General features: G+C 36.3%; 1 protein-coding gene across 1 annotated transcript; it reads right to left on the reverse strand.

Annotated features, from left to right (window-relative positions):
• Positions 1-18,619: 18,619 nt before the first annotated feature.
• Positions 18,620-19,860, reverse strand: LOC139197717 (uncharacterized). Its single transcript, XM_070825668.1, has 3 exons — positions 19,733-19,860; positions 19,004-19,236; positions 18,620-18,837 (listed from the first exon to the last, which is right to left on the reverse strand). The coding sequence occupies exons 1-3, from the start codon at positions 19,858-19,860 to the stop codon at positions 18,620-18,622; spliced, it is 579 nt and encodes a 192-aa protein (XP_070681769.1).
• Between the last annotated feature and the right edge of the window lie 252 nt (positions 19,861-20,112).

Raw genomic sequence — 20,112 nt, forward strand, 5'->3', positions numbered from 1 at the left:
TACAACAGTTTTTTTTTTTTTTTTGTCAATTTTTGAGCATTTCTTGGATCTGTTGTTCTTCCAAACTTGTTATGCCAATTGGGTTTTTGTTATAATTCATAGAAATTGTTCATTCATAATTCTAACAATTCAAGAACTTCGTAGTTCAAATATTGACATGATTTTTCTGAGTTTTGTTGGTTTTTCGTAATTATAGAGTTCTGTAGCTGGAGAATTAAGTAGAATCATTCCGGTCATGTGTTCTGTTTCCAAGCAGTTCAAGCTAACTGCTCCTGTTTTTTTATTTAATTTAAATTTTTAATTGGGAAGAAGTCGTTCTCAAAAGAGGTTGAGCAACCCATGTATGTTTTTTGTCAATAAAAAAAAAAAAAAAAAAAAAAAAAGCAACTCCACAACATCTTTTACTAGTGACATTTCACAGTTCATGAGGAGGAAGAGGAAGCTAATTCTTACTCACTGATCTGCCCCCCACTGTACACCTTTGTCTCAGATCTGCATAACCAGTAAAGATTTGAAACAGAGTTAGATTCCTTTTTCTTTCTTTCTTATTTTTTCAACAGCGTTATTGTACACTACTCTATTCTATTGGAATTAGGATTTGAACGTGAGTATATGAGGGCGACACATAGTTCCTTTGGCCAATTGACCTAATTACATTACAATGAGGGTATGAGGGCGACACACTGTTGTTCCAGCCAACTAACTTATTCACGTTTGCTGAGCTAGAGACTTTTTAATGACCATAATATTGGTGAAATGATGCTGAATTTTCATTAATTACCCACCAAAAAAGAAAAATTGTTTTCCATGTGTGGGTTGTCTTCAAAAGGTTGGATTGTGAGGAAATAAAAAAGGAAAAATGCAAAAATCTTTCGTCTTACTGAGAGAATATTATTAGCGTTGGCTTGGTGTGACTCAAAGTATCTGCTCAGAGCAGAGGCTCAAGTCAGTTGAAAGTTATGGAAAGTTTTGGTTTATATAATTTAATGGAAACTGTTATTAGCACTTAAAAATTTTTATTCTATACTCCTCACTAGTGTATTTTTCTTTCTAATTATAGAAAGTTTGGAGTGCAAAATGAGATTTTTGTAATACTAATAACAATTCCCAATTTAATTTGTATTTACGACATAAATGGCAGCTTCTTAACCCCCTTTTTCTTAATCTCTTAATCAATTCTGACTGACCCTATGTATTTAGTCATGTAATTGAGTTTTTAAGGATGCTAATCCTTTGAGATCAACTAATTTGTTTTGTTTCCGTTAAAGCTGTACATAATTGGCGAAAAAACAGAAATGTGGCCAAATTAAGGGTTTTGTTATTGTAATTTATTTTCTACTTTTTGGCTGGGGAATATCGATAATGGTGGCTTAGATCACCAACAAAATTTATTGAAAAAAATTCTACTAAATAAATTAATTGGCTAGCTATAGGTTGTGATAGAGCTTGCCTCAATGACTAATGCGTTCTTATGATATTCTTCTTCATTTTTAAGTTTAAAGTTTAATGTTGAATGGATAAATAACGAGTTCGATACTAAATTATTGTTAACTTATTGTGTGGCAATTGTTGTATCAACAAAATATATAGAAAATAATTGCTGGTTGCTATTTTCCCCCCTCCCTTTTTAGCTTTCAAGTGTTCAAGAAAATTTTTGTATGAGAGTTGAAGTAATTCCTTGGAGTTTGGATTACTCAGTAGCAGCTAAACCATAAATATCTGACAAGAGAAACAGAATATATTTTATAAGAAAGTGGGGGGAAATTACAAAGCCTAAAAAAAAGAATATTCAAAGAAGCTCCACAGTCCACACAATTTTGAGAACAATCAAATGGGATATTAATTTAGAGAATTATTATTAGCATTTTAAAAAATTTATTCTACACTCTGAACTTTCTATATTATGAAAGTAAAATACATTTATGGAGAACATAGAATGAAATTTTTGGAATGTCAATAACACTTCTCTTAATTTAAATAAGATTTGAGTACATGCTTGTTGTGGGACCGCATTATGTAATTAAATTTTTATATACTTCTGCAAAAAAGGGAAAAAGAGCCACCAGAGTCTCATGAATTTGATGCCCCTTATAATATTCTAGATTTTGTTCTTGACCTTTATTTTCTTGAACGAGGATCGAACACACATCAAAGTATATAGATATAATTGATTTTCATCATTGTGGTAATAACCCATTTGCGAGATTCTAGTAATTAGAATTGATTGCCTCACTCTAGTACTTTTCTTCGCTTGTAAATGTGTTAAAAAATGATGTAGTTCGTCTCCAAAATATACTTGCACATATTCTAAATTGAAATTGTTTTCTTCTCCTTTATATCTTAGGGTTTTTGGCTGAAATGATTCACTTTTGACATTTGGTTGGTGAAATAATTTGTTTTAGCATGTCATCATTCTGTTGTTGATATATAATGAATATGTCGTCGATATTTTACTTCGATCATTTCAATAACCATATATTAAAAGAGGAACCTTTTAGCTAATTGCCGTTTATCTTATATCTTGAGCTAAAGTTCGCGCCCAACATGACATGGTTTTTATGTTTTGGATCGGTTGAGAGATATAAATTTATGGTTAGTATTTATTATTTATAGAAATGTTATATACATATAGACTTGCACCAAGATGTATAGGCATTGCTTAATTCCTACCAATGCAATAAAGTGTCGTCTATATATAACCAATAAAAAAATGAAATGATATATTTTGGTTATAAACACAATTTTAACATTAAAAGCAGATAATTCAGACTCTTCTAGTTATGCACATGCGAATAAATTACATTGTTTACTGTTTCAAATAATCTGTGTGCATGTATGATTTTAAAGTTGTAACGTACAAACTCATAAAATCCTTAAATACTCTTTAATTGATTTTTGTTTGTTGAGGAATTTAGTGGAGGTAATTAACACAAAGAAAACGTATTCATCCAAGATCTATAAACCTAACAAAACAAAGACAAATTACAGTTGTCTATGTAGCTTCATTCCAATATTTTAGTCTACCCCGTCAAATGAGTCTAATCTGGATTTTTCATGCTAGACTCATGAAGTTCAATTTGACTCAAAATAACGTTTCAACGAAGTAATAGAGTTTCAATTATATATGGTTCTCAAATCATATAATTTTGTTTTATTATTTATAGAAACTATAGTGAGTGTCACTAAGGTACGAGAATAGTGATTATTAGGGGCAGTACATTAGGGGCGGATATAAGGATTTGTCCCTATTAATCTTTATTAAGGGTAGAAATATAAATTTGTCTCTATTAATTGTAATAGAGGCGAAACAATAAACACTATGTTGTAAGCATAATTTACTAAATAATTATTGACTTCATAAAGAGAGGGGTGCGGCACATAGAGAGAAGAAGAGAGAAGTGTAATTGTGAGGTGTGTTCTATTCCACCCCATTGTGCCCTTATTTAAAGTAGTAGGGAAGATTAATTCCTTACCCTAATAGAATATCCCTAGATACACTAGGATTTACACAATCACATTCCTAATTTAATAGCACTGCAACACGCCCCTATTAAAGTTACTACTTGTAGGGGCAAAAAAAATCCCATCTACAAAATTTAGTTATTAGGGGCGGATAAATGAGCCTCTAATATATATATTTTTAACTTATTTAGTTTTTTAATTTAATAATTTACATTAAGAGCATTTATCTTCTTATATTTAACTTTTTTCTTAATTATTAATCAAATAAATAAGACAGCTATCATAACCCTAATTCTAAGATAACTAAGTTATTCGTTCGCTTCACTCGTTTTTCAATGAGGAATTCAAAAGTAATTTACAACTTGGCTTGACTACATGTCTACAACAACTTATCTCTCCTGCACTTTAAAAGAAGATCGTGCCCTTCTTAGAGACTCATCATAGGAATTGCACCCCCCGAGGGACCAACCATGCTCTCTAATGCGAGAAGGTAAACTAATTGCTCGACACCCACATAGGACTCATTTCCAAAGCAGGAGGATAAACTCTACACTCCGAATATCTAGACGTGGATGAGCCTGGTTGCCTTAATATAACTAGATGCACGATGGCTTGCGCTGGGATTCCTAGGAGTAGCCACAATGGTCTTTTTCAAGGCTTAGCTAACTGAAGGATTTTGGGTCTCTTGGCCTAATCTATGGGGAACCAGGCCTTAGAGACGGAGGGGGCACGTTACGCAGTATGCCCTATGGACGGCTGCCTTGGAAACGTAAAGTTGCTACCGAGTGCACTAAGGTAGCCTACGGTTTTTGGAAGACTGCCTACGACTTGCCCTTCAAGCAGTAAAGCCACTCTAGACTTATACAACTGCACATTCTTATGAAAGGTTAAACAAGCTAGCGTGCATATACAAAGCCTTATCCACTGCCAACGTGCTACGTAGTCGATAAGCTTCACCATTGCCAAGTGCAGAACAACCTACACCAAGTCCTAAAATGTTGTTGTACTTGCTACGCAACCTACAGAATTGGAGAAAGCCAAGGTTAGCAGCCTAATGGTTATGCAGATTTGTCTGCTTATGTAAGTAAGACATCTGGCAGCCAACCTTATGGCTAACAACTTTGCAAAAGTTCTACACCAACACCTACGACTACGTAGGCTACTCAGGCCTGTTTGCTTATAGAAAAGCAGCATGCCTGCCACTAGTCTATAAAGTCTAAAGGTTAGGGCATGAAAGAAAGAAGTGAAGATGGAAAAAAAGGAAGGAACCAATTTTATTAAATTTTCTAGCAATGTTGATAAGCAACTAGCAAAGACCGAAGGAGTTCAAGGAAAAGCTAAGAAAATCCTAAAGGCTACCTAGAAGACTACTCTTAAGCAACTTGGACATCCCACAACTACTTGGTTGCCACACCTTCAGCAGTTGTGATGCCTTCAGCAATGGCACCATCTGGCACTCACCCTCAACTGCCCCATCCTGGGCACCAACCTCTCCAACTACTTCACCAATAAAAAACTCAAAAGTAAAGGCGAGCAAGTCTTCCGAAGAAATAGAGAAGGTTTCGAAGTCTTTATCAGAAAACTCAAAGTCAGACGGTCGCCTAAAGAGATGATCTACATAACCCAGCTTGTAGAAATCGGCTTGACTTTGAGTAAGCGAAGCCTCAAACCCAGCTTTGTCACCCTTCAACTGCTCATTCTCCTCAAGCAGGTAGGCAAGAACCCGCTGCAGCTTTTCCATTTCCTTCTTCAAATTGTCGTTGATTTTCAAAGCACCTTGGAGTTCTAACACTTGAGGCTCAAGCCTATCAACAACCTTCTTGAAGTGGATCACTTGGTTGTAAGCAGCGATCGGTTCTTCATCCTTTACATAAGCAGTGAAACGAAATTCAGAGATGGCACGCTCAAGATCGGTTCTTCTATGCATTTTCTTACTTTACTTAGATCGCGTTAAGCCTAGTCTTTAAATCTAGTATCTTTTGGCGAGTGGTCTCAAGCTACAGAGAAGTGGGGGCAGAGATATTAGACCCCTTCAAAGCAGCAAGTTCAGATTTCAATTTCTTGATTTTCTCGGTCGAAGAGTAAACTTCGACTGCCATAGTTCTTGCCACCTTCTTAGTAGCCTTGATATCCTCTTGATTAAGAAGCATAGAATCGGCTACCATAATTATCGTTTTCTGCATCATGGTGAGCATAGCAATCCTTCTATACTAGGTCATATGCTTCACAAAAGAATTTGGGCCAACGACTCCTTTGACACTATCAACAAACTTGGTAAATACATCCATGTCCTCAAGCAGGTCTAGCTTCAAGAGCGAACAAATCTTAGTTGCTTCCCTAAAAACATACTTGGTGGATTTTTCACGACTGCCTGCACAAGCAGTATCTTTCTTCTTAGCAAACGAATCGACCTCAGCAGCAGAAGGAACATATTTTGGCGCCACTTTAGCAGGCATGGGCACCTTATTAATCTTTATGGTAGCAGGCCTTTCCAAAGGTGAACCATACTTAGCCCTAGACGAATGCTTTGGCACAAACTTCGACATCGAAGACACAGATGAACTTCTACGTTGGGTAATCCTTTCAACAATTGAGCTAGCAGACTTCGGAATGGCAGGCGCCACCGGCATAGATCTAGCAACCTCATCTTTCTCGCCCTTGGATGAAGTCAAGTTAATCACAAGCTTGGGAGCAGTTGGTGAACCCTCACAAGCAGCGAAAGAAATCTTCAGTTTTTTCTCAACAGGCGTCTTTTGGGTAGGCGAGGAAGGTCTTTTTTTCCCACCTTCATTTGTAGCAGGCTCCACCACAGTGATAGGATAAGCCAACACCTCAAACGTGATTCGTTTTATCTCCTCTATTGGGGGCATCCCACCTTTTTCCCTACTAAGAAGACTAAGCAACCAACGCCATTCACGATACTTAGAGGGGATACCTAGGGCAACATGCACTTTCTTCATGTCTGGAGAAGTCTTAGGAGTAGAGTCGAATTCCGAATCTACAAAAGCAGCGGAAGACAATCAGAAAATTGAAGAGCAGCTTAACACTAAAACAAAGCAGTCGAGAAGATTAAGCAGCCAACTTACCAAATATGAAGACTGTTGGTACATGCAGCTTGGAGGAAGAATTATACTCGCATTCTACACTTATCTCCAAAGTCGTCTTGGCCCAATCATGATCTCCCTTGCTCGATCAAAAAGCCTATGGCGAGATAGCAGCTGCCCAACTCCATTAATGTGACCTATGTCAAAGAAGTACCAAAATTCGTTGATGGTTAGATCTAAGTCAAAGAATTGGCTTAGATTGTGGAATCCAACCATTATACGGACCACGTTCGGAGAACATTAGGTGGGGGCACATCTCATGGAGCAGAGCACTTCTTGGAAGAAGCGCGACATAAGAAAAGTATACCCCAACACAAAATAGTAGGGGTGGAACTTGATGACTCTCCAAGCCCTATCACATAGCTCACGGCTGCTACCATCTTTAACACGCTTCACACGCAATCCCGATGGAATTGCATGCCAATATGCCTTGAGGAAATCTATGAACAAGTCATCGGAGCTAATCTTGAAGTGAGCAACCTTGAATTAGCCAACCTTGCTCAAAGATCCGCCTTGACGATACAACGGCGGTACACCATCATCGTTCTTATGACTTGAGGAGGACAATCTTGAAAAAAAAAATTCTACAAAGACACAAGAAGGAGTCGTTAGAGGGTTGTTTAAAAAAAAAACAAAAAAACAAAAAAACAACAACAACAACTATAACAAAGGCCCAAGCCGCAGGAGCCCATCAAACTTGCCAGGCCCCACGGCCTGGCCTATCCTCCCTCGCACCAGCGCCCCAGTGCCCAAATTAGATTAAGCCACACACGGCACTACCTTGTCGTGGCTTCCCAAGCCATTTTTTCACACTTCCTCGACCCCCGTCGAGCCAATTTCAAGCCCCAAGATTCCCAAAAAAATTATGAAGACAAGAAAACAAATTTCTTAGCAAGAAGCAACAAGAAGGTGAAGCAAGCAACAAGAAGACGAAGCAAGCAACAAAAGACGATCCTTTGCATGGGCAAGATGTAGAAGATTGCTAGAGGAGGGGGAACAAATATCATCTAAGCTATCTCTCTCTTGTAGGGTAGAATAAATCGTTCTCCAAAGTTGATTTAATAATCCACTTAAGGTGGACTTAAATAGGCTTTGAGAGAAATTTATTTCTCTTTCCTAGAAGGATTTAATTTCCTATTGAAGAGGGAATCAACATCAAAATAGGAAACAATCCAAAGTTTCCTAAAGCAAGAAAATCTCTACACCTATTACCCTTTTTTGCGAGCAGCCCAACATGTGTGGGGGCATTTGTGGAGCCAAAAAATAATCAAGAGGTGACACGTGGATTTTTGGGCAAAAAGGACAAAGTTACCCTTGAGGAACACCGGAATTCCTACGTGCGAGCAGTGGACAAACATCCCACAATCAAGTGAAAAGTGCCTAAAATAGGTATTTATTCAAAACCTATTTCATCCATCTTCTCCACAAGGTAACCCCCAAAACATTCATTTTAAATTATGTTAATTGGCTACTTAATGGATTTATTACCTAATTAATCTATTAATGGCCAATTAAACTACCAATTACACCCAAAAAACACACAAGAGGCCGATCACCTTCTCTCCCAAAGGGACCGGCCATGCCTTACATATTCTACCTCATTTTCTCTAAAAAGCTAAGTCTTCACTCTTGCTAAAATTCTCCAAACACTTTTCCCTCAAAATTCTAACTTTGGCATCAGAGGTTCTTCGGCCAAACCCCCCCCTCATTCATCATGGGTGTGTGAGGCTCTTTGCCTTGACCTAAGGTGTTATTTGTTTTGTAGGTGCAATTTTGTCCAAGATCAAGGAGGAAAAAATTTGCATCCACAATCTCCATTTTTCTTGTTCCTTCATATTCTTCTCCTCATCTCCATTGTCTTTGTTGATTCATAGCTCTCCATTTTTCTTGTTTCTTCTTATTCTTCTTCTCATCTCCATTTTTCTTGTTCCTTCATATTTTCATCCTTTTTCTTCACATTTTTTTTCCAGATCTGATATTGTTTTCTCTTCATCTCTAATTTTCTTAATTCTCTACGTTTCAATATTCCCTTTGATGAGTCTGAGATAGCGAAAGAGAGATTTAAAAAGGTTCGTAGTAGAGAAAAAAAACTAGCTTTATTTAGTTTGATTGAAGTTTTTTTTTTTATGTCAAACTGTTGTTTTGCAGGTAAATTTGATGATGGGGTGTGAAAAAATTGAAGTGAAATTCGTTAGGTGTGTTCTTCATACATTTTTTTTCCGTTTTATTTTTGTATAATATTAGTGTTATCAAAATGATGAATTACATCATAAACCCCGATTGGCGTAGTTTAGGTTTGATTTTTTGTGTATTTTGTAGGTTTTGTTTTCTCGATGTTTTGTGAAGGGTTTGTACATAATTTGATTGTTTTACGTAATTTGTTCCTTTCTTTTCATGGATGTGAGTTCTACATAATCTGATTGTTTTGTTTCTTATGTTTCTAAAAATAGTGTTACTCTAATTTGCTTTTACCTTATGTGGTGTATCTACAGGATGAATCATGGATGACACATGCTTTTAACTTTGCATCATTTTGGTTTTTGGGATGCAGAAGATTGATCAGACATAATTTTTTTTTTTTAGACTACCATTTGATCTATGGTTTAAACTTCTTCATGATATGACACACCCCGTCCCGAAGGAGGACATGCTGGCCGTCACGTGAGAGTGACGTAACCATTTACACAGTTCAGAAGCTTTAAAAATACAATTACTAAGATGTAACACCCGAGGGTGAGTCCTACTTTTGTGAATTCTGTCAAAACACCGTTGGATTCCTCAAGGCCACCAAAGCTCTGTTATCTTGAACCTGGAGGGGCGCAAAACAAAGTTTTTCGAAAATCATCGCATTATCAAAACGCTAACCCCTCGTTGTAAAGCCTGTATACTTTCCCAGAAAATAACATAATATGCATATAAATCTTCATATATCTCAAATCACAAATCTTTATAAAAAACCAGAAAGTATGCCACGGTATAAGCATCAATAACAAAATAAGGATGCATCAATATAACAGGTGAAATAATGAATCAACCGGATAGGATCGGGGTGTGTCATGATACTTGTACTATTTGTATATAATCAATTGAAGTATGAATTATTTTAATATTATTTTTTCTGTTAACAATTTATTTTTTTGTCTAGGTTGGTGGTGGAAAATAAAAATAATCGTAAATATTTGACCTTAAAATGTGAGAATACAATCAAATAATTAATGGGAGATTTAAAATCGTTTTCAATTAATACAATTCCCAAAATGCAATAATAACAAATATAAATGTCATTAAATATACATAATAAAGTAGGGGCCTTAATAATCATCCTAATATTTTAAACATCCGCACTTAATATTGTTTGCACGTCAGACTTGCCTACGTGGTAGCAAAACTATTAGGGGCATATATAATTACTTATTTGCCCCTATTTATAAATAACAACGCTCTTTTTAGATGCAATTCCAATATATGCCACTCCTAACAATTAGGTGCGGAAATCCTCAATTTTTGCCACTATTTCTAATTAATAGGTGCAAATCTATTGGCCTATACTTCTTCATAGTTTTGCAGTGCCAGTTTGTTGTTGCTTATTTTTTTAACAAAAAACTGCTTCATTTTAAAGTTAAACAATAAAAAGTGTTCGAAAAAAATAAAATATACTTCTTTCTTAAGAAGTGATGCTCCTAGACAACATCTTTAAGATGCTTTCATAAAAAGTCATGAAAAGTGTGGCTGAGCTCTTAATCAATAATTTTAATTTTTGTAATATCCTTATTAGTTATAAAAAAAAATAACATTAGTTATCCTTCTAAACCATTCAACTACAACCACCACTACAGTTGCCGCCACCGCCACCACTTTAACACTTCTACATTAAAGTTTATTGAACATTTTTACCTTTCATACCAACATCACTCTTAGAAATACAGTTCAACAAACGCTCAACTGCTTCATTTTACAGTTGATTGTTTTTTTTTAAACTACAACAATTCCAAACTGGCTTTGAGTACTACAGCCTACTGGTATTCTTCTTTAAATATAAATGAGAGTTTTTAGGTTTAAATCCCATGAACGACAAGTTCGATACTAATTTATTCACCTTATTCTTAATGTAAGTGTGAACACGGAAAAATCCTGAAACGAAAGAGACAAGAACAACGTGCACAAAATAATATTTTGTGTTTGATGATTTTGGGTTACAATCTCTCTCTATTTTGATCCTCTGATTCGATCTCCGTAAGGTATTGATTTGTGGATGTTTCCTTGATCCAAGGGCCGTCGAGGCTTGATCTTGGATGAACTGTTGGAAGTTTCTTCAAGGGGCCGTGGGCTTGATCTTTGAAGGTGGATTTGAGCGGATCTTCAAAGGGGCTTTTGGGCTTGATCTTTGAAGAACAGTGACGAACGGATCTCCAAGGGCTTTTGGGCTTGATCTTGAAGAACAGTGATGAACGGATCTTCAAGGGCTTTTGGGCTTGATCTTGAAGAACGGTTGGATGTGTGGATTTGTCGACGTTGTTGATCCAAAGGGCCGTTGGGGCTTGATCTTGGATGAACGGATGATGAACGATGGTGCTTTCTTCAAGGGCCGTCGGGGCTTGATCTTGAATTGGTAGATGGTTGATCCAAGGGGCCGTTGGGGGCTTGATCTTGGAAGAACGATGAACGAAGAACGAGGAACACTTTCTTCAAGGGCCGTCGGGGCTTGATCTTGAATTGGTGGATGATTGTTGATCCAAAGGGCCGTTGGGGCTTGATCTTGGAAGAACGATGAACGAAGAACACTTTCTTCAAGGGCCGTCGGGGCTTGATCTTGGAAGAACGATGAACGAAGAACGAAGAAGGCTTTCTTGATTCTTCGGGAACCTGGATGCTTGAGAGCTTCGGAGTTTCAGAGCTTCAGAGCTTCAAGGTGTAATATGAATTCCTCCCCCAAATGAATGAAATGGGCTTGTATTTATAGAATTTTCCAAGGCCTAATTTTGAATATAATATCCCAGATGAAATAAGTCGTTTCTGCCAGGTGTTGACACGTGTCCTGTTTGATGACTTTTCCAACTTATTTTGATTTTTTGTTTAGACACACGCTACGTGTAAAATTTATGTAATACATGAGCGTTGAAACTTTGATTTATCGGTCAACATTTATTTACCGAAATTTCGATGTCTACAGTAAGTATATCATTGTATTTAAAGAATACAATATAAATAAAACTAAAGCTCAATTTGAACATAAAAAGTACGAAACGTATCTATTTAAAATTCTCAAGTCTATCAAATATCCATAAGTTTTCAATCACACAGGTGCAAAAATAAATATAAGAGTCTTGGTTGATTTTTAAACTTTGAATAATACAATTCGAAATTACTTTGAAGATTTTGATACAACGATATAAAGCTTAACTAAATATAACTAGATCATAATAATACGTGACAAATTATTTTGAAAATTAAACCCTAAGAAACTTTAGAAACTCGATCACTACATTTTTTTTATACAACATACACTAAGTAGTAGTGTGAAAATAAATTGGTATTGAACTTATTATCCACGATATTCAAATCTAAAATCTCTTACTCATAGATAAAGAAAAATAGCCTTAGACTATAGTACTAAGTAGCAGATCTTGCTATTTTAATATGTCTATTTAATTTTCGCATTTATTTTCTAGTATAATTGATCATCGAAGATGGGGGAGATAGGGTAACATATAGGTGCATCAATTTTTTGTAAACCACTTTAGGAATTAGTCATGGAATGAGAAAATCTCCACTACGAGATGCAAGATTCTTTGGAATTAGCTTTTATATTTTTGTTGTTGGCTGGAAAGCACTTCAATGGGTAAGATATAAAATACTCATCTTGACCGGTAAGTGTAAATAAAAATATGAATTTACCACTTTTTTTACATATTTAGGAGGTGGATTCTGCTATTTAAAGAGGAAAAAGTAAATCAGCATGTAAAATGAGATGTCAATGTAGTTTTTACATCTCAATTTTGCATTTTTATTGAAGATGCTACGATGATATTCAATACTGTATTAATCAATTATCCCTTGTTGGAAATTATATATTATAATTAATATTATAATTTTTAATTTTTATTTGAATGAAAGATAAAAGTCATGTGTCATAATTGAATTCAAATTTATGAGTTGCGTCTGTTCGTTGGAACTTTAGGCAACGGTCACAATGTTTCAAAAGGGTGTGGCTTGAGTTCTATATAAAGTCTAACATCCCACATATCTAAGGGATCGAAGAGAAAAGTTTTTTCCAATGTCTTAGTCAAACTCCGAGCCGTGTCTTGAGAGTACAAAATATATGAAGTTCGCCAGAGTCCGAAGATTGAAGTTCTTTGACTTCGGATTATAGATTGTTGAATCCTGGGAGACGGATGCCTACCGAACCACAAGCACAAGAGTAGGGATGAAATTCTGTCTTTAGGATATTGCATTTATGCAAGTCTCAATCTCCAAGTTTGTCAGTTTTTCTAACTTTCTCTCTAGTTGTTTATATTAATTTGATATATAATTGATTTTGTGAATTTCTTTATGATTATTATGATTTGAATTATATTGTTATTTTTCATATTTTCTAATATTGCTCCAACATCCCTTTAGTATGATGATGATAATTCATGCAATAAACTTAACTTGGGAGAAGGGTTGGCGTTCCCAGATTGAGTGTTACTCATCCTGGGCTGTTCTTTTCATTTCAATTTCTCATAATTATGTTCCCTAGCGTTTGAGTGTTCGTTGGTTGAATTGGTGTGAGTTGCTCTTTTCTATGTGCAGAGTTACACATATTTTTTGCAAAGAGAATCATGTGGCTGAATGTTTGGTAAATTTTGGAGTGGACCATCCTGGGGTTTGTTAGTGTGACTCTTGTCCTTCTCTTGCTATTCCCGTGTATCATCATAATCTTTCTCTTTGCCCCAATTTTCGATTTTGTTAGGATGAGTTTTACCTTATTTTTTGTAATTGGGTTTTGTTGTTTCTAGTAGTTTTTTGCTTCGTATTTTTTCTTCTTCAATATATTCACAATACTACCTTTTTCTATAATAACAATACTGGAATGGAAGTGATATTGTTGTTTAAATTAAAAAAAAAAAAAAAAAAAAATATATATATATATATATATATATATATATATATATGTTACTTCACTTCCTAATTTTAGAAAGATACATATTCATTGAAGAATTCAGCCTCAAAAAGGTTTTGAAGAACTCATCGTAAGTAACCCATTGAAGAATTCAGCCCCAACTTTTTTCTACGTAATATTGTGAACATGGAAATAAGAAAAAGTGCTTGCATGAGTAAAAACTAATACAACCGAAGATATTATGCAAGTTCGTAGAATCTACCGCACCTTTGCTTTAGTTATTTGTCTTCCTTCTTACCCTTCTTTCTTTTGCCATTAAGTAATTTACTGAATTATGTGCTTCCAATAGAGTTTAATTCTTTTGCTATTTCAGATAAATTGAAGAATTCAAGAGGAAAAAGCTCACTGAAAACATCCTTGGTAAAAGGTTCAAAAAAGAAATTCCACATTGTACCTCCCATATATTCACTATATATTTATATTGTTACTTCTTTTTATGGTTGCCTAATGACTAGCTACATTGCACAGGATAATGGCAATATTGGCAGGACAGCTTGGGTTGGCTTGTTGACCTTTATAGTTGATAATTTGAGAGGACCATAGAGTCGGTTCATGTTCCATTCAAAAATTGAAAACGAGAAGAGGATAAAAAAAAATTAAAAAGTACAAGGTCAAGGGCTAAAGAGTAGGGTTTTGTGATAGTGAGTGCGAATGCCACTTCATATTCTCACACCCAAGTGGTAGTGGTGGTGGTGATGGCGGGTTGTGCAAGTTTGAAGTGAAGATAGGACCAAACAAAACCATCCTTAATTAGCCGGCTTATGACCTCAAAAAGTCTCAGAAAAGAAGTAATAAGTCAACAATGCGGATTGATCCTTTTCCACTCCTTTTCCCATCAAAGTTTTCAACTGCACTAACATCCTCACATTCATCATTATCATCCTTTGAAAAGAACTCTCTCCCAAACTTCTAGTCTTCAATCTAACGTAATTCCATAAACATGATGTATGTACATTTTGGTAGCAACCACAAATTATATGTTGAAAGTTCTTGATGGCATATTGGCCACTACTACAAAAGCCATAAACTTCAGTAATGTCCTCCGCTGATTAAGGTACCAAGCCTGATATTATTCAAGATGTTTTGTTTGAGGTAGTTTGGTTTAAAATGTTAGATTTATTTCAATATAAATTAATTTTAAATGGTCTACAATGTAATATGAATGAAATAATAGAGATTAATAGATTGTGATTTGATTTTCCTCTTAATTAGTCTTAAATTTTCGTGTCTTAAAAACAAGTAAGAACGATTGAATTCTCAATAATCAAGTAATTGTGATAACTAACTCGTAGGCTAAGAAAGCAGAATTAGGCCTTTCTTTATGGACAAAACCCTAGTCTCTTAGCTAATATAAATATTGAGGTCTATGCAAATCCTAAAACACGCAATAAACACTTCCCATTAAGTAGTTGTATCCGGTTAAGAGTTTGTAGAAGATCTCAATATAACAGTTTCCAATGTCGGCCCATGCTAGGTGGATGAGTCATTGCATAGGATGTTACTTCTCTAACCAAGCTGACTTGCTTGTGGTTGATTGATGATATAGACTTGGATTAGTGAGGGCTAACTCAAGTCGAAGTGTATTTTTTTTAAATATTATTAATAAGGGGAGGGGGAGGGTTCAAAACTACTACAACAATTTAAGGGAGAGGGAGTTTCGAACTAGGGAAGCATGAGTGGAAACCTAATACCTTATCCACTAAAATATTAAACCACATACAGCTCAAGTCAAAGTGTAGCTCATGCGCATGGCTCATTATGTTTCCATGCCCCAATCTTGTTTGAGAATCTTTGAAGAATGTAAAATTTTGCATTTAATAATGTATACAATTAAATAATCAAAATTACTTATCTCTCAGAGCGCTATAATGGTTTGGACCAAAGTTGGTGACCCAATAGATGGGCCTTCAAGTTGTTTTCCTCATCGGAATTCGAACTTGAAAAAGGTGAATTGTGCAAACCCGCAGAAAATCACTGCTTGTGTTGCCCGTAGTAAAACGGTGATATTTTCCTCGTTAGGGCTGAAATTATAATTCGTAAAGTGGTGTGGAAAGCTAACATCCGTAGCTTTTCCAACAACATAAGTCGCACTGTCAATCATATCTAAGGAATTCTTGTTTAGTTCGCAAAGTGGACTGATATTTTAAGGCAGTTTGTCAATTGCCTTTAACTCCATTTCGGAGTTGGTTCACGCTCCATGTCGTCTAAGCTTAATTTCCCCACTCCTTCATTTTATGAAGCATTTGACATTTGTAGGGTTGGCCTGATATTAAAATTACTTATGGCACTTGCCAAATTCCTAGATTGTAAGAATCTCCAAGAGCATAGAAAACTTTTTGATCCCCAATCGGATCGGGTTTCCATGTCTATAACAAGTGAATTTGTTGGAGCCCAACAAATGATGGTGGCACTATGGGTCCATTTGTTAAGTTCATCGCGATCAGAATTGTTTAGTCCATGACCAGACTACAAAGGCGTACTTACCCTGATCTGCTTTACTCCGAATAATTTCATAGTAAATCGAAGTAATATGTCGTTCGAACTTTTTTATGCTTGAGAATTCGGGTCCATAACCGCCATGTTGTGTGGGAGTTCCAAAATCACGATTTTTTCTTTTTACTCTATATGGTATGATCCCTGCTTTTTCCATTACAAACTAGTAGTGGAGGACAAGTGTGGAGTTGTCAATCAGTGCTTTGTGAGTGACTTTATTTTTAGCTCATTCAAACAGTTTTGCATTAGTTGGAACCCCTAGGTTAATTGTTAAATTGATCATGAATATGTGCATCCTGAACTCGTAGATAGTTACAGCACGTTGTACATCATTTAATATGAGTTCAGAGGAAGAACTGGAGGAATTTCACAGAGAATTCCAGCCTGTGCTAAAACAGCGATCATGTTTTGCACGGAGCTCGGAATTCCGTTCCTCAAAATTCTACAGAACGCTGGCATGTGTATCATTGCGATAGTGTATGGATCAAAATCCAATTCTTTTTGGGAAAGTGTAGTTTAATCTATCGATCAGTGCTGTTGCGATGTACTGGTTGGGCTATCTTGCTATTCAGGTGCTTTGCGTGCCAGATTTGACGCTGATTTGCCTTCTATAAAATTCTGGAAAAATAATAATATTGTGCTTTACTTCTTTAGCTTTCTAGGCATATATGGGATGTCATTTGAAAAAATAAGGAAGGTTTCAAAATCTTTGTTTTCCCGCAGTTGTGTAGTTTTGATGGGAATACAACTTCAGTTGTCTTTGTGTAAAGAACTGTTGTGCAGAAAACTCTGACAACCTGACACAATGACCTTCACCGTCTTAGATTTCTTCTTCAACTGGCCTTGTATTAAAATTTATCTAGAAAGTCAGGGCTCCATTAAGGATCACTTAATTGCACATAATGGGTTTCAGGTAGGAACTCCTTGCCCCTAGAGCTTTGCGAGCACTTTCCCAGTTGGAGTGTTAACTCGGGTTGAGTTACATGAAAAGTTAATTGTAGACTTCAAACGAGAGGTCTATGAGTCAAACTTGCGATCAGAACCAATCTTGGCTTGTGCAACTATGAAGTATTTTACTTTGCTGGAAGACCCACCTTGACAATACTTAAATGGAGGATGCTCGTCGCTCTTGCATTTGGAGAAAAACATTTTGAAAAATTCCTATACAAAAATATCGTGAAATATTCAGAAGATTGCTTGAAGAAAATAAGAATAATTGAAGAGGCAATACACCAAGTAGCAGCTCAGCATGCCAGCCTATTTGACATAAGAGGAATTCCACCCCTAAAGACTTTGTGCCAGCACCCAGCGTATTTATCCACTCAAGTGAACAATAATATATCACAGTGAACAGTAAGATACCAAAGCATCTCCATCCCTAAAAAAATGTAAAGGCACAAACGATCTCTACCCCTACAAAATGCGCTAGCACCCAGCCCATTTAAAATATTTTATATTTTTTTAAAAGAATAAATAAAAAAATAGTTTTATTTTCGGATAAGATTTTTAACGAATTTTGGATAAAATTTCAAATAAACTTAAAAAAAAACACACTAAAATAAATTTACATACTCATCAAATAAACTTAAAAAAAAAACACACACACTAAAATAAAATTACATAAACTCATCAAATACACCTTATTCTTCAACCACAAGCTTATTTTAATTATCTTCACCTTCTTGCAATCCCCACTGGTGCTCAATCAAGTCATTATGGAGGGTTACGTGCCAGTATAGCTCTTGCACGTCAGTGTACCGCTGAACGATCAATTCATTGTAACGTCCATCCAGTTCCAACGGCTCGTGTTGCATTGGATCTTTGGTCCGGTCATGAGCACAGTAGATACGTGTTTTTGAGTTGTTCATCGGATCCGACTCATATTCATCGACGGCATCTTAATCATACTGATGGATCGAAGAGCCTCGACATCAAGCATTCTACCAGCAGACCTGACAATCACCCAACGAGCTTGCAGGATACCAAAACAACGCTTCACATCCTTTCTACACCCCTCTTGACATTTTTCAAAGTGTTTTTCTTTTTCAGTCTATGGATGTGGCACTGTTTTGACAAACGTAGACCACCTTGGGTAAATGTCGTCTGCAAGGAAGTATGGTCCGTTGTATTTAGTGTCATTAACCCAATATGTGTATCTCGGTGATTTTCCTTGCAGCAGATCATCGAACACTGGAGATTGAGCAAGGACATTTAGGTCATTCTAAACTCCTGGAACACCAAAAAAAGCATGCCAAATCTATGTATCAAATGAAGTCACTGCTTCCAAAATGATACGTTTGCCCCATTTTCTGTCACCATAAGCTCTTTACTACGCACTTGGACAATTTTTCCAAGTCCAATGCATGCAGTCAATGCTTCCAATCATGCCAGGGAAGCTTCACATCTCACCCTTCCTCAGAAGTCTTCGCATGTCCCTTGGTGTGGGTGTCCAAAAGTACTCATTGGTGTACAGGGCTTCAATTGCAGAGCAAAACCGTATCAGGGACTCTAGAACGGTTGTTTTTCCCATCCTCACAATCTCATCCACTTGATTTGCAGATGCACCATATGCAAGCATTCGCAAGGCAGCCGTAATTTTTTGCTCTAGAAGAAGACCTATAACACGAAAAGCATCCTTTTTTTTGCACAAAATATGGATCATGGTTGCAAATAACACTCATGATTTTGTTGAACAAACTTCGTTGCATTCTAAAACGACGCCTAAAAACATGATCAGGGAATACGATGTTAGGAATAGAATAATCTTCCAAGAGATATTTACCTTGTCTTTCCCTTTTTCCATCGAAGTTTGCAGCACGTCTGGGTTTGGCTATCTGACCTACAGCTTTCATGACACGGCGGGAATGTGAAGCCCTCTGCCTTCTATGGTCATCATCTGAGTCCTCCTTTATTGCGAAAGCCCCATCTCCACCTCCACCATCCTCGAGATTGATCAATTCTTCTTGTTGTGCCAACAATCTTTTCTGTTGCTCCACAAATTGTTTATGCACTCTCCTTGAAGAAGACATTGTAAAAAAAAAAAACTCAAGATTTGAAAACAATGAAGATGGATGTAGGGATGTATGGTTTCTATGGACAAAAAAATTAAGGATGAGCTTTTTTGTATTTTTTTTTCACACAAAAAGCATATGAAAGCTTTGGTAGAAAGTGTAGAACATATTGAAATGTGGTGTAAGGTGGAAGATGAGGGTTAGGTATTTATAGAAAAAAAAAAAATAACTTTTTAAAAAAAAATTTGTATTTTTTTCATAATTTTTATGTATTTTTTCATAATTTTTCATAAATTTTAATATAGTTAATTAATCTAGATAGTTTGATTTGAAAAATATTCAAATCCAAGAGCCAAGGCGCTGCCACATGGCCAACGGTCATAATTTTGACCGTTGGGCTTTTTTATTATTTTTATTTTTATTTTTGGTGGAAAAAACGTGGACCGTTGATCTGTGATCAGACGGTCCATTTTAAAAGTCAAATTTAAATTTTTTTTTACCGTTGAAAATCTAACTGCATTGAGAGGGCCACGTCACCTCCTTCTGGGTGAAGCACAAGTGGGCTGACAGCAAGCCCCACGACCTGCACCTTGTCCCTTCCTTGCGCCCACTCGCGAGTGAGCTGCATGTGCCAGGCAAATAGCCCGGCTTCTTGGTCAGTCAATTTTGGGCTGGCCTAGAGACCAGCTTGGGCTGTGTGCTAGGTAAATTGCTGGGCTGTAGTGAATTGACAAGGTGCCAGCCTGGTTTTTTGACTGGATGTTGGGCTATTCCACGTTCAGTGGAACTGCTCTAAGGCCTAACCCGTGCCTCCTTTCTCCATTCCTATCAATGCACTAGGCCCAAGACTGGAGAAGCCCAGTGCCTTAGCAATAGGCCT

Source organism: Malus domestica, chromosome 07 (assembly GCF_042453785.1).
Source record: "Malus domestica chromosome 07, GDT2T_hap1".
Lineage (NCBI taxonomy): Eukaryota > Viridiplantae > Streptophyta > Magnoliopsida > Rosales > Rosaceae > Malus > Malus domestica.

Coding starts and splice junctions, on each gene's coding strand:
- LOC139197717 (XM_070825668.1), bottom strand. CDS start 19,860: ATGCAGCTCACTCGCGAGTGGGCGCAAGGAAGGGACAAGGTGCAGGTC. Junction 19,237..19,732: donor ATGCAGTTAGATTTTCAACG/GTAAAAAAAAAT, acceptor GTCTTCTTCAAG/GAGAGTGCATAAACAATTTG. Junction 18,838..19,003: donor TGGAAAAAGGGAAAGACAAG/GTAAATATCTCT, acceptor TTCGTGTTATAG/GTCTTCTTCTAGAGCAAAAA.